At 31.4% G+C, this 15,146-nt stretch overlaps 2 protein-coding genes across 4 annotated transcripts; both read right to left on the bottom strand.

The window, feature by feature from the left end:
* Positions 1-634: 634 nt before the first annotated feature.
* Positions 635-2,164, bottom strand: LOC110817820 (uncharacterized). Its single transcript, XM_022046533.2, has one exon. It carries the CDS (start codon positions 1,680-1,682, stop codon positions 852-854), a length of 831 nt encoding a protein of 276 aa, XP_021902225.2. The 5' UTR covers positions 1,683-2,164; the 3' UTR covers positions 635-851.
* Positions 2,165-4,894: 2,730 nt separating this feature from the next.
* Positions 4,895-12,618, bottom strand: LOC110817929 (uncharacterized). Of its 3 annotated transcripts, none has more exons than XR_015813413.1 (11): positions 12,367-12,618; positions 10,365-11,128; positions 10,057-10,245; positions 9,854-9,962; positions 9,694-9,752; positions 9,470-9,614; positions 9,276-9,358; positions 8,688-9,093; positions 8,327-8,436; positions 6,674-6,735; positions 4,895-5,089 (listed from the first exon to the last, which is right to left on the bottom strand). XR_015813413.1 is itself a non-coding variant. In XM_088207798.1 (9 exons), exons 1-9 carry the CDS (start codon positions 12,509-12,511, stop codon positions 8,399-8,401), a joined length of 1,938 nt encoding a protein of 645 aa, XP_088063924.1. In that variant the 5' UTR covers positions 12,512-12,618; the 3' UTR covers positions 6,499-8,398. The 3 variants fall into 3 exon arrangements, 1 of the variants encoding a protein (XP_088063924.1); XR_015813412.1 differs by having other exon boundaries at positions 8,212-8,436; XM_088207798.1 differs by lacking the exon at positions 4,895-5,089 and having other exon boundaries at positions 6,499-8,436.
* Positions 12,619-15,146: the final 2,528 nt, after the last annotated feature.

A 15,146-nucleotide genomic window follows, 5' to 3' on the forward strand; every position in this document is an offset into this window, starting at 1 on the left:
TCTTGGTATTACTAAACTTACTTTCTCTTGGTATTCTTAAACTTACTTTCTCGTTATGATAACTCAAAATGACCTATCACACTTTAAATGATAAATATTTCATTTGATATAGTCTAACTTCACATATTTTAAGTACTTAAAATACTTTTTAATATTTTAAAATTTTTAATAGGTAAAAATATTTGGACTCAACGTGACTAATAAGTTTTGATTATGTGACATGCATAGAAAAAACAGTAATATATTTAATAAAATATGAATATAATAATATTGTATGAGAATTATAATTATATTAACATTTGGTTGTAATTTGAAATTATTATTTACTTCAATAATATTAAAGGTAATAAAAAAATTATAATAAAATTTAAAAATCTACTGTAACTATATTTATTAAATCTGATATTAAAAAAAAAAAAAGTAACGAAAGCATACATACAGTATAAAATTTAAGTTCATACATACACCATCCGACCCGGCTAACCCGGCATCCAAACGACAAAACTTCGTGTCGTTTAATCAGAGGAATTCCTTTTTTTTTTTTTAATCAAAAGGAAGGAAATATTAGTCATTTCACACATGCAATTTAAATATATTGATTTAGCAATTAATTATTGATTTAAAAAGTCACTAATTGTTGTTAAAGTCATTAATTGTACCTTTGGCATCGGTGAAGTACAACGGTAAACCATCAAAACATTCCAAACCCAAAACCCTAGAAAACCCTCAGATCTCTCCTTTCCAATCTCACTAATTAGTATTAATTATAACAATCCCACTAATTAATCAATTACTCACACTCATTTAAAGTTAATCCACATAGAACCCGTCCTAATCGTCTCGCTGGGAAACTACGGTGTCTTCGCCGGAGATATGTCTATCTCAATCAGATTCTCTTCATCTCCATGAAAATCCAAATCCCTCTGCTTCGTGTCATGCTTATCTCCGCGATCGAGCGCTATCTCGATTAACTCTTCTCTATCTTCGTCTTCCCAATGGAAGCCGACCCGCTCCGGCGCAGTCCAGTCTCCGATAACCGGAAAATCCGAGTCAGATGACGAATCCGAATCGGTTTCCGGATAATAAAGCGACAACGACGGGTAAATCTCAAACCGGGTCGAAAATTCCTCTTCCGGGTTTGAAGAATCTCCTCCTCCATCATCTTCGTCTTCGTACACTTCGTATATGACCTCTAATGGAGCTCTGACGTTCCACTGAACGAATGTTTGCTCGAAAATCGGGTACTGGTTAAATCCCAAATCGGGTTCGCCTTCCTTTTCTGTTTTGCATGCCGTCCATTCAAGGTCTTGAGGAAGTGAGAAATGGTATATATGGGGTTTTGTATCGGGTTCTGTTATTCCCCTTGTTTCACTAACTCGATTGGGTTCGATGTTCCGTTTGGTGTCGGTTCGGGTTCCGAACCGTTGGGTTGCACCGAGACGGAGGAGGGAGAGCAAGAGGAGTCCGGTGATGGTGAGAACCGGAGAGAAAATGATGGAAAAGAAAATGCGAGGAGGAAAATAGAGAAGAAGAAGAATATACAGAGTGACTATACAAGAGAAAAGAGGATCTGATGATAGAGATGAGAGATGGGTAAGTGATTTGAAAGAAGCCTCCATGATTTGAAAGAAAAACAACCAATTAACAGGGTTCAATTCCCATTGAATCCCATTTTCTTCCATTCCAAACAAGAAAAGAAAAAGGAAAATGTAACTAGAAAGACCAAAACAAAACAACCCATCGGAGAGAATCGGAATTGAACCCAATTAACCTCCATAACCTGAATCCTGAAACAATCAAATGGAAACCCATTAGAGATAACGAAATATGAATTGAACCCAAAAAGGAGTAAACAAGAGAAGAAGGTAGAAATGAGAGACTGGTCTGATGGGGGGGTTTATGTAGCTTTTTGAAGGAATGCGTGAGAGCAAGGCATGGAATATGAAGAATGATGATGATGATGACGAAGGTGGTGATGGTGGAATTGAATTTTCACTGTTGAATTACCGAGACAAATCTTTTTACCTAACAAAATCTACAAGAAGAAATCACTTTTATGGTCTCAATCAATGTATTAAGCCTGGTAATATTTACGAGATTCGATGTTTTATAGAAATTAGAGGGGCATGCATTCTAATTTTCGAGAATTCAACCAAGTGTTATATACATATATAGATAGATATTCTGGAATTGTCTTTTATTTATAGAAATTTGTATGATCGGATTTGCATAATCATATACTAATAATTTTTGTTCCTTCCTCTTATATATATATATATATATATATATATGTTAGAAGGATATTTTGCCTCGTTCACAAAAAATTATTTTTTAATTTTTCACGATAGATATACTTTGTTTTTGTAAATCATGAACTATAAAAGGAATAATATCTAAAAATCACTTTACAGCTTTCATAGTTGTATGGTGATGTACAAATAGATTTTTTCAATTGTAATAATATGTAAAATCCGCTACCATCATTATATTAATTTAACCAATTCATTAAAAATCATGTTAATTTAATTCTATTATTATTCTTTTGGATAAAACAAAATCATTTTAATTTTAACATGTTTGGTGCGTAACACTTTTGATAATACACAAACTAATACGTCTTCACATTCTTCACTAGCAAGTTATAGTTTTGAAAACTATAAATAAATATATATATATATATTAAAATAATACATAATTTTTTTAAAAAAATATATATTTTCAAATGTGATATATAATTGAAAGAAACATGGGTTTTTTATGTTAGTTAAATTAAGCTATATATGTTTAGAATAAATAAATATTTTGTAAAAATCATTAAAATTCACACCAAATTCAATAAAAATTATATAAATTTATTACTAAAATAATATATTCAAAATTTTAATTAGTTTATATATATATATATAAAGGATTACTTACAAATAAAACAGTAATTACAGGAGAAATATCAAAATCAAGTGAGCTTATTTGGTAGTAAGGAAAATAAATTAACAAGTCACATTTAGTGCGTAAAGCACTCCATGGTAGGGAGAACAAGTGTTACATCACATATATTTAGTGCATAAAGCACTTCATGCATATACATAAATATATATATATATGTACATATAGCTTGGTGCTCGGTCATTGTAAGGTCTCTGCCTCTTTCAAGCAAAAAAAACAAAAGAGAGAAAGAGGTGAAAATTATATACAGATTTAGACCCTTCATCTTCTTAAACGAGACTTTTTTTTTTTTTTTTGAGTTTATAAATGATTAGATTATAAAAATTAAGATGAATTTATAATTTGTCACAATTTATATTAATAACATAAACATTTTGCTACAATTTGTTTAAATATTTTTGGTAATTTATTTATTTTTAAAATAAAAAAAAATAGATTAAATTTTTAATCTCGTTGTAGATATCTTAATTGAAAAAAATTAAGTATAATAAAATGTTCTTCTTGCTTAAAAATATAATATATTCGTTGAAATAATTTAAGTTGATTATCGCAACTCTAATAATATCCTAGTGAGTTTAGTTATTGATTTTATTAAATCAAATATTATACATTAATAATTATTTACTCGTAACATATCCGTAAGTGATGAGTTTTTCATTCTCAATAAGTTTGAATTCGTGATTTCTAAATAGAACACATAAAGTTTAACTCGTAAACTACTGTATTATTAATTTTAATAATTTATTTATTAAAAAAAGAAGGTAGTTTATACATTATTGAAGAGCTAAAGTATATAATTACTTTGAAATTTGAACTGTTGTGAAGAATTCATTTTGAGAAGATTCAAAGAGGGAATTTCCAATCCTTGATTGAATTTACAAAGTTGTTTTGTGGTTAAACTAAATATTGGCAGTATCTCTTTTCATTTCCTAATTAAATTACTTTTTATAATTCTTATTATTATGTGCAAGAAAGGTGTGCTAGTAATGGTGGGGACTCTATGGTTTTGTTGTGGACAAAAATAAGGTAGGTCTTTGTGAATTTATGTTGTGTTTTCTTTTTCAAGAATGTCTTTTTCAGTGGGTCACTTCCATATTTGCATAAGAGAAAAAAAATCTCTCTCAATAAATCAATTAATCAAACTTTTAGATTGTGGGTTTGCTTTGAATTGCTGCCCCAACCCCTCTTCCCCCCCCCCCCCCAAGAAAAGAATTTTTTTCTTTCTCCTATCATTCCATTTTGTGGAGGTGCAAATAGGGTTGGATGTGATTAATGATAGCAACATGATTAATTAATCTAATTGGAGTTTATGTGATTCTCAAAGTTAATAATAAGTTTAACTTTCTGATCTTTTGGGTTATATGCATTATTTCTTTCCCATCTTAATCGAAGAACAGTAAGAGAGATTTCCTTAAAGCAAGGCACTTAATGTAAATCAAATCTGATTTAACCCACTAGCAGGCTTCACTCATCTTTTTAGTGGGGAGGACTGAGTTGGGGGAGTAGGGGGATCAAGGCCCTTTGACTTCCATTTTACATGGAATGTCATATGTGTATATATCCATGTAATATGAATGTATATATATGTGTGTGTGTATAATATGTCTTGCATTTTCAAAATTTGTAGTAGTTTGATAATTCATAAAGCTTAACTATGCCCTAGAGATCAAAGACAAATAGAATAATTATTGTGAACATTTGAAAGCAAAGGGCACTTTCACCAAATTTAAAACACTTTCATCAAATTTGAAACACTTCCACCAAATTTGATTTCACTTTATTGCATTTAATCTATGCAAGTTTTTGTACGACAATTCAATAACTTACCATTTATTTTTTGTTATTTTTAAATAATTCTATTATTTTTAGAGTATATTTTCACATATTTAAAATTTTAAGTAAAACTAAATAAATTAGATGTCAAACAAATAAATCAAATAACAAGATAATATCAGACTAATCATTTATGTATATTAACAAAAATTCAAATGAAAGCTAAACTGTTACCAAAGTTACAAAAAGTAGATTGTAATAAAATCAAACCACAATAGTTAAAGTCATTACATACAGGTGTCTGACTACTGGCTACAATATCTTTGAGTATTGATAAACACAGTAGGAGTAGGTCTCCTGCCGGACTTCATCCCTGTAAAAATGACAATACCTCTTATATAAGATGAATACGAATACCATAAGAATATATTCTTAACATCTTTTAACATATATACCCAATTACAATACTATAGAATTATCTTTTCTTATTTATAAACAGTTGGATCAGTTACTAATTCATTGTCGCTACTGTAATTAAAAAAATTAAACTATCATGGAATGTTTTTTTGTATTATATCTCGTAATAACAAATTCTAATTTGATCATTACAATCTTAACAACATAAATGTACTTTGTCCGCTGTATCGAGCATCATAGAGTGATAATAACCGTGCTAGTGATACTAAAGATGTATCTTAGTATTTTCCATGATGGGTAGGAATATGAGATTAATGGTGAGTTATGTTACTCTTGATGAGGTGGAGCCTCCCCATTCAAGATAATAATAAGAATAATAACAATAATAATAATTAAAAAGAATTATTATTATTATTATTACTACAAAATTCTAAAAAGAATTATTAAAATCTACTGTTGAGGGACTGATAATAATAAAATAACAGTTGGATTTAAAAGACATCTTAAAGTTTTCCAAGCTTTATTTGTAGGTTGCATGGTCAAAATCCAACTAAAAGCAAGCCTATGATAATTTGACATAAGCCTAACACAGTGGGTCATTGGATCAGGTAATAAGAGCATGAAGAGGAATAGCATTTTCATTTCTGCTAACCATGCACATGTTATGTATAAAAGTAAGATGTCCCCAAAAAAAGTATGCACTCCAAAGTTAACATAAGAAAAAGATAAAAAAGATATTAAAGTGTGGAGTTGTGATTGGTTCAATTTTCAATGAACTTATATTTTAATATAATTATATACATACATAATAATTAAGATAAAAATTTATTATTTTTGTGACCATAATCCCAATTTGAATTCTTACTTCTCAAAAGGAGAGTTAAATTTCTGCTAAAATAGTCAAAATGGTGATCACAGTAACTCAAATATAAGAAATTATACTCTAATTATATATATATATATATATTAGCAATTAAAAATAATGTAAAGACTAAAGAGAACTGGAAAGCAGTAGGTTTACTATTTTTCTTTTTAGCTACCTAATAAATAAAAGAAAACTAATAGTTTGGTCTTGATGTTGAAACCTCCCTTTCTCTGTCTTTTTTTTTTTTTCTCCCTTCCCCATCAATTATTGCCTTTGAACAATTATGAAATGATACTTTTTGGGGGTGTAGGGCTATATCCTAACTTGACTTACAAGATAAAAATATAAGGGGCTAGAAGGAGGATATTATTATAAAATTACAATTTCAATACAACCTTATTGGACACTTCCTAGATCTTTTTAGTTTTTGTGTATGGGGTTAAAGGAGAACATGTAATCTTGATAACGTAAAGGAAAGAATTTTTCAAGTGGGGCAAACCTAGCAAGAACTATATCAACAAGCATAAACCCACGTGGTAACAGTATACTGTTCCATTGATCAGCCACTCTAAATGTTTTCTCAAAATGAAAGTTCCTTGAGCAGAAGGAGACAATACACAACAAAACATAATCCCGTAATCGGTATTTACTGACTACAAAAATTGTATAACTTGCCTGTAAAATAGACTTCTGTACCTCCATTACACAACATACTTGTTCTGCTCCAACTTTTCGATCTACAAGCAAAACCTCATTAAATAAGATAGTGTTTGGTGCCAATTCAAAACAGAAAGCACATAACAGAAAGGAGCGGATAAAATAAGAATAATGCTATCTTTTATGATTAGAGAATTCAAGTGAACAAATTTGTGTTATTTGATGTTTAATAAAATATTGAATATGAACAAAATAATGTATAGTAGACAAGATATTTTCACTAATATTTTTTTCCATATATTTTTATGTTCCTTGGATAACACCCAAAAAATAAAAAGAATTTGTATAAAAATAACCTAAGAGACAAGCTTCTTATTACTTCAAGAGTCTCTTGAGCTTGGTTTATCCAGTCTGGTGCCAAAAGACATATTTGTCTTCCTTAGAAACCCCTCGAGAACAAAGGTTTCTTCAATCATATCTAGAGATGGCCTTTCAAAGGGGTGCTTGCTGGCAGGAGACAGTTTTAAAGAAGAGCGATTGTCTGTAACTAGTTGTGTCAGACAATGAAACTTGGCTATCAATTTCAAAGTTCATGCACCCAATTTTATTTTTGAAGGACTTGATATAGAAAAAATCTTTGGCAGGTTAGGTTTATAATTTTAAAGGCCATGTCTTGGCGCTGACAATGCCTACTTTATGGATGCTTATCACATGGCTTGGATCTTTAGATGTACGAGATATGGGACCTGTTCCTTCTCATTGTTGCAGGATAATCAAAGGCTTCTACCTCTATCAAAGAAACTACACGGTCTCACAAATCTTATTAATAGTGTAATTAACACTTTTAATAATCGGGTATAGTATTATATTTTCATTAATAATTTGATAAAAATCAAAGTCGACTAATAAAATTTGGGGGGTAAAATTTTTATCAAACTATTAAGCCAAATGGAAAACCATATCAGCTTGTACTCCTAACAAAATTAATTTTCAGTGCCCAAAGCCTGTTCGCCTAGTGGCATCATGCTCCTTTATTGGAGTTCAAGTGTGGCTTGAACATTCACCTCTTGCAATAGGCCTTTCGAGAAGAAAAGGAAAAATTGATCAAGATCATCAATGAGAAAGGTTAGGAATTCAAACACTCCACTATATTTACAGGCTACAAAATAAAAATAAAGTGCTATGCATGGTTTCTTCATTTTTTATTCTAATCTTTTACCTTAGTCAATAGAATATAATCTCACTTTGAATTCCATTAAATAGGGATTTATAATTCCTAAATTGGGTAGATGACTATGCAAGAATCAGAAATCCACCTTTCTTAAGTTGAAAATAATAATATACGTTCTAACCTTATGGCATTAAAGCAGTACAAACTCAAAATACAAAACCAGTACCAGTTTGGGCTATGACATCGAAAATTCTCTTCTTCTGTCAAGTTTATGAATTTCTGTCATATTTATATGAATTATAACTATCACAAACAAATAAAGCCTACTGAGTAAAATAGTTGAGCAAGTAGTATAGAACATAAAAAAAAGGGTAGTATGGGTTACCATCAACGATTGATCCTTCCAGTGCCTCCAATTTTTTAAACTTATTACGTCCAAAAGTTCTTTTCATTTCTTTAAATTACTAATCCTGCTTCTCCAAACGCAAGGAATGACCTACCAAAATATACAGTAGTTAGTGGTGCACAGGATGGGGACATGGTCCAAAATGCGGCAAATCAGCAAAAAGTCTTCAATAAGGCCTGCCGGGTGGGTTTCCATAAGGTGGACCTGGAAATGCAAAAAGCAGCAAAAATAAAGCACCAGAATCAAGGGTGCAGGAAATGACGATTGATTTGGAAACTAGAAAAGATATCGAGCAACAAGAGATAGATAGTATATTTTCATGAAAAGATGACATGATCATATAGCAGCTGGGAAGTGAACCTCTTGAATGTTTTAGACCATATTTTTATGGCCTGAAAGAAAAATGAAATATTTTAAAGCTGCGACTGAAAATCAGAACAAATAAGAATCATTACCATATCTAGTTGGTCGAGGAGGGGGCAGATACGTGGGAAGCCTTTGAGCATGCTGATCAATATGTGGACTTCCAATAGCCCTAAATTGTCCTCTAAGAGGGTCTTGTGAGTAGGTAGAAGCCCTTGAACTTCCAACTGGAGAAGGCACAACTATACCTTCTCTGTAGAAGTCAACAGAACCATCAGGAAAGGCACTGTTGCCAACAATATCTGGCCTGCCATATGGTCGACGGATTCCATTCACTGCATCATAATCTGAAGAGTAACCAATATTGCCCCTCAGAACAAAACCATCTTCAATCCTTTCAGAAACGCCATATGGTGCAGAAGTTATAGGTCTTGTAGGGTTTTCATAAGCTTGAAATGGTCTATCATATGGCTTTCTCCCATGATATGCTGAATTCAACTGTAGCATTTAACAAAATGGGAACAACTTGAGAAAACTTAATTATTAAAGAAAGCCAAATTGGAAAGCAATGTAACAGCCAAAAACAAGTATCTGAAGCTAACTGCAGTATGGCATTCTAGCAGAGAAAACATAGAGCTGAGGACCCAAGTATCAAAAGACAAACAGGATGGATCACTTACTCGATTCTGCATTTGATAAAAATCTGGTTCACCCAAAGTTGGAAGTCTAGTTGGATGAAAATGCTGAGAATTTTGACCAGCAACTGATCAAGCGGAGACATGACCAAAATCAACATCACTGACTAAAGAATAATAAATCATCCAAGCATGCAGAGCAAACTTTTCGAGAAAAGTTCAATGGCTAGGGAGTAAACCTGATGGAATTCCTTGATTGTGCATGGAATCCCTGGTGTAGGACTCAACTGAGCTGTCACGAGAATAAGTTCTGGAGCCTAACAGACTCTTCATATCATCCAAATACCTTTGTGACTCTCCTCTATTGCATTCACTAAAAATAACCTTTGAAAAGTCACCAACACATTAGCTAGTTTGTCATATGAGAGGATGAAGTTTGAAGCATCAATTCATGAACAGGCACCTGGTCAAAAAACTCATCTGAGCCAGGCATATCTCTGCTCAGAGGCAAAACAAAATTGGCTGCCAGACATGGTGTACACAACAACAAAGATTACAGGTTAGGAAGATCATGGTAACTAGAGCAATTATGCCACAAAAAGCAAAACAGTGTCATCCACTACCTAACATATTATCTATCGCTTCGGCTGGTACCTCCTTTCCCATCTCTTTAAATCTTTTATCAGCACGATATTTCAAGACCTCAGGCTTTGGGAATACCACAACAGCAATCTGAATTTCAAGTATGTCAAATATTCAAAAAAACATTCAATAAGATTATCTATTCAACAAATTTCTTAGTGACAGCGAATGTCACTGTAACCACCTTCCTAAAATTTGCAAACGGTCTTAGTTTACGTTTCCGTGCACTTTTGTAAACATTTGTTTGATCTATTATATAGTTTCGAGGTGTTCTAGCAGCCCTTGGTAACAGTGTGTCAAATATAGCATTTGCTCGACTCATCAAGTGATCAAATCTTTCACCATAGTTGTTCTTGCGCAATAAGCCAGGAACCTGCAAAACATATTGAGTTTCTGTCAAGCAGCAAGAATGGAAAAAATGGAGTAAAGGAAACACAGTATTAAGATGAAAGATTTTCTATTTGGCAAGGAAAGAAGAAGAAAATAAGAAACCTTCATTTGATCCAGAATCAGGTTTGTTCCAAGCAAAACATAACGTTTCTCAGGATGCTCCTTCACCCATTTCTCAGACCATGTAGTCTTGCCGGAAGCAGGTAGTCCCACCATCATCATCACCTCACAATCCTTTATGTTAGGAAAATTAGGTCCCATGATTGCGTTTCCATCATCAAGAGCTAAAGCCCAAGGCTTATAGCCTTCTTCAGGAACAAGTCCCTCCTCAACACTAAACTGTACTTGAACAACAACATTTTTCAGAAGAACATGAGGAAACACAGCCGATTCCCATTGAAGCTTCCTGACTGGAGAATCTACCACTCTAAGGCCTCTGGGACCAGCATCAAATTGATTGGCAGTACCCAACCATCTTCCATTTTTTGAATATCCAATGGAAGCCAAAGGCTTACTTTCCAGATCCACAGTGCAAACAATTGTATCTCCAATCCCAAACTTCTCACCATAAATTGAAAATCGCCCAGAAGTAGAAAATTTTCCAGTGCCCCCAAACCCAAAGCCATGCTCTGTTTCCCCAAGCTTTCCAACTGGATCATCTCCCCTTGAAATGCCAACACGACAAACATGCTGCTGGTCGGTCGGAGTGTCTTGCATATCAACAGGCTGAAATGAAATGATTTTGCAACTGAAACAATATTTTCCACCTGTTATTCCAACATTTGAACGAGCACCAGACCAGCAATAGGCAAAGGCCTGATCATGAAGTGCAGAACCTTTAAGGCCATCGCCTTCAACATCAAAATCTGGAGGAAGGGAACAATAGAAATACTATATCAGACAATAAAGGTCTCCAAAGTCCCCACATATAATGTACACATGTATCTCCAATGTTACCAGCAGAGACTAAAATGAAGCATGTTACTTTATTTCAATAGAGTTCAATGTAGAAATACTATTCATCATTTGGTCAAATTGTTTTGATTTCACATTTTTTTTAATCATTTAAGTAGTTCCGTATAGCATGTCTACATCACCTGAACCAGCTACCCTACATCAGTTTGAACCAGGTCCCAACAATGATCAAGGAAAAAAAGGCATGGAAGTTGCTCTTATAAGTTGCAAATATGACCTTACTTATGCAACATATGGAACAAATGGATGTTCTGCCATATGTACCTCCATATTCCGCTGTGTAAGATTTGATAATAAGTTTGAGCCAATGATTTGAAAATTTCCTTTTCTGGAATCTTAATCCGCACATAATTTTAGGTCTAGAGCTATGTTCCTAGTTGAATAAGAGAGGGTCAAATTAACACTGAGTGTCATGGAATTATTTAGCTTATATATCATATGATATAATATATATCATATGAGGAGGCTAAACAAAATACTTATGTAGCTTCTTAGGTTTCTCGATAAAGAGAAATATGACTAATAATGATTCAAATGTATATATAAAGGAAGTTGAGAAATTTATTAGATTCCAACCATTAATTTATCTCTGGAGTGATGGTGATCCCTAACAAAATCATAAAAATTGAGTTTAAAATACTAGATGAAACTGAAAAGTACATTTATAGTACCACAAAATTCTGATTAGTTTTGGAAATATGTTATCCAAAATTTAATAAGAAATCTTCATGCTCTCATAATTATCCCACGCCAAAAAACAAATGTGGAATTTCAAGTGAATTCCACAAACAAAGTTAATTTATTCCAGATTATAGCCTTAGTTGTACAAGGATATATCAATTTGCTTTAAACATTAAAGCTATGTTCAACCAGCAAGAGATTTAACAAAGTATTTCTTTGCTAAGAATATAAAATTGGAAGTATAAAGCCATTACTATAAGTTCAGAAAACGCTCAAAACATCAGTGGCAGAGTGACATAATATCTCCTTCACGGAGTACGCCGGGGGTTCTTAACTATGTACTAGCCTTCTCAGGCAAAAGGAAAGAGAAGAAAAAAGAAAACCTAGGAGTTTCAAGTCCAACAAAAACGGAAATGGAAATGGAAATGATAGAGAGCATGAAGTTTACCTAAGTCACAGTCAGCAGGATTGAGCACCGGACGCTTCTTCTCTGCATTGGGTATTTTAGAATCTTCGGGATTCACATTTGTCTTCTTGCCCGACGGTTCTGGTTGTTCGGGGTCTTTAGAGAGATAGTGTTTTCTAGATGCCATTGACAGGTGCGTTGCGAACAAGAAGGGGAGAGAAGAATGGAGCGAGCGCGAAGCAGCCAAGCTAGAGAGAGCGAATCTGAGAGCCGAAAGGACCAACCGACCTGACAAGGGGTTCCCGGGCTTCAATTCATTTGGAAATTAATGGGCCTCTTTCCTGAAGAAAAACAATGGGCTTGTTGGGTCAAAAGGAAGCATCAAGACTACTTTGTAAGAGGAAGGAGGCAGCAGCTTCAAGCTCTACGTTTGGAAGTCCAAACACATCGAATTATTTCAGTAGAAGCAAGCCCTATAGTAAGCCTTTCAGTTTTTGATCACTGGAGAACCCAAACGACAGCGTTTTGGGAAGCATACTAATGATTTGGGCTGGATCCGATGGTTTTGGGCTGGGCTCGATGTTTGTATCTGGGCCCAGCTTTCGCCTGTTTAGGTTTAATGGGCTTGCGCTATGATAACAATAAACTTTTGCTCATTATATTAGAGAAATGACAATAAAATAAAATAGAAGGTAAATTAAATCAATAATAAGAATAATAATGCCAACAAGAATATCAACAATTTGGCAAAAATCATTTTTTTGTGTGCTTAAATTTGTCGTTAATCGTCTTAATATCTTATTGTTGTTATTGTTATAATTCCGTAATATAAAACTATAGTATAATAAGAACAAAATTAAATGAGTTTTTTTTTTTTTGTAAGCAACTGTTCAAACCGAATTTATAATGTAGCAAAAAAAAACACAAGGTGAAACTCTATTTGTTTTCTTTCCATTTTTAAGAAGTCTTATAAGATATTTAAATAATTAATTAACATTTAATTAAAAAATCTTAAATGTTTATCAAAACAAAATATAATTTAGAACAATATGGAAGTATAATGCATTCAATAATAAATATAAAATAACATTATAAACATAAAAAGTTAAATATTTATGAGTAAAAATATTGGAGTGTATTAAATTTTATTAGTCATAAATATAACTTATTATAAATATATCACTAAATTCTTACTCCGTTTCATACTAATTTCATGTTTATAAATATTTTACTCGTACCCATTCTTTCTCTTGCTAATTATTGATTTTTACTTGACGGGATAGCGTAACCCATATGCTCATCTCTACTCAAGACTACAAGTTGTAGCCTAACAATAAATATCATTTTAAAAAAGTAATATATATTATCTTTAAATGCTTCGACCAAATTGGAGTTTTAAGATAATGTTGACATTCAAATAATATTTGAATCTAGGTATAACATTAAAGTTTTAGAGTAATTTTGTATTTTTAAAATAGTTATGACGTCTCATAATAATAATAATAAATTTTTTAAATAAATTCAGTATCTTAATATTATATTAGTACCTAAATTATATTTATTATGAGATTTTTTTTTTTAAATTTTAAGATTTATTGAGTTTCAAGACTACTATAAACTATTTGAAGTTGCATATGAATTTTATTATCATTTTTGAGTCTTAAAATTGTTCTCCAGTCTTTTTTTTTTTTCTAAAAGAATTTAAATCCTATATACAATTTTTTATCTCGAAATTTCTTTAAGTACAATGCAAGAAATATCTTTAGATGTAATCACGTAAGTGATGATAATGATTTTTTTCCTCCTATTATTAAATCCGTTAATAGTTATTGATGATTGAAAGTGAGTAATATTTTCTATCAATGGTTTAAGAACGACGAAGGAGAGACAAAAAAATTTGATATTTATAACTTAAAACATACTACTTTAAGATTATTTCATATGTAATAGATTTAAAAGATTTTATTCTAAAAAATTTAGTTAAATTGAAATGTAATGTGTAAAAAAAAAATAAATAAATAAAAAATAATATCTGATAACAAAAACAATAGTTAAATAATTGTTATTAAAGATAAATTATGAATAAAAAGTTCTAAACATATAGAAATACACGTGTTTGCCATGCAACTCGTCATTAAAAATTCGAATTAACTCAAGTAATGAGCTTTTACTCCATTTTACTTTTTTTTTTTTTTTTATGTATGAATCCCAATTCATCTTCTATTTCCTCACTTGATCTTTTTTTCCCCCTTCTTTTCTTAATATTTTTACATGAGAAAATATTTTCTTTTATTGAACATACAAATTAAACTCTTTCATTTATATATTCATATAAATTAACTGATAATTCGAATCTATTTATAAATAATATATTGTTCATGTGTTCAAACTAACATTATTTTTTTTTAAAAAAATTAATATTACGATGTTATTCGACTAACATAAATACTGAAATTATTAAAAAAAATGATGGTATATAGGAATTATTAAAATTTTAAAATACAAGATATTTATTTTCAAAAAATCTGATATATCTTATTCATATTATAATTTTACGTTATGAGTTACTAAAAATAAACAGCAAAAAATTGAAGTTATTAAAACATGATACCCTAATTTTTATTACTATATATACACACACTTATAAGACTTATAAGAGATTATATCTGCTAGTTTTAAATTTGTTATCCAACAATCTCAAAATTTTAATATTAATAAGGTAAAGGGCATTGTTCAATTGATTTCCTTCCAAATCACCTCAGAAGTTCCATACTCAAAAGAGGATATAAGTCCACAAATATCAAGTTGTAGTTGTAACATGG

This window comes from Carica papaya, chromosome 7 (assembly GCF_054855325.1).
Source record: "Carica papaya isolate Zhongbai chromosome 7, ASM5485532v1, whole genome shotgun sequence".
Classification (NCBI taxonomy): Eukaryota; Viridiplantae; Streptophyta; class Magnoliopsida; order Brassicales; family Caricaceae; genus Carica; species Carica papaya.

Excerpts from the sequence above, each read along its gene's own strand:
- LOC110817820 (XM_022046533.2), bottom strand. The coding sequence starts at position 1,682 with ATGGAAGAAAATGGGATTCAATGGGAATTGAACCCTGTTAATTGGTTG.
- LOC110817929 (XM_088207798.1), bottom strand. The coding sequence starts at position 12,511 with ATGGCATCTAGAAAACACTATCTCTCTAAAGACCCCGAACAACCAGAA. Across the intron at positions 10,246-10,364 it reads TGATTCTGGATCAAATGAAG|GTTCCTGGCTTATTGCGCAA; the intron begins GTTTCTTATTTT and ends TATGTTTTGCAG. Across the intron at positions 9,615-9,693 it reads CAGATGAGTTTTTTGACCAG|GTTATTTTTAGTGAATGCAA; the intron begins GTGCCTGTTCAT and ends GACTTTTCAAAG.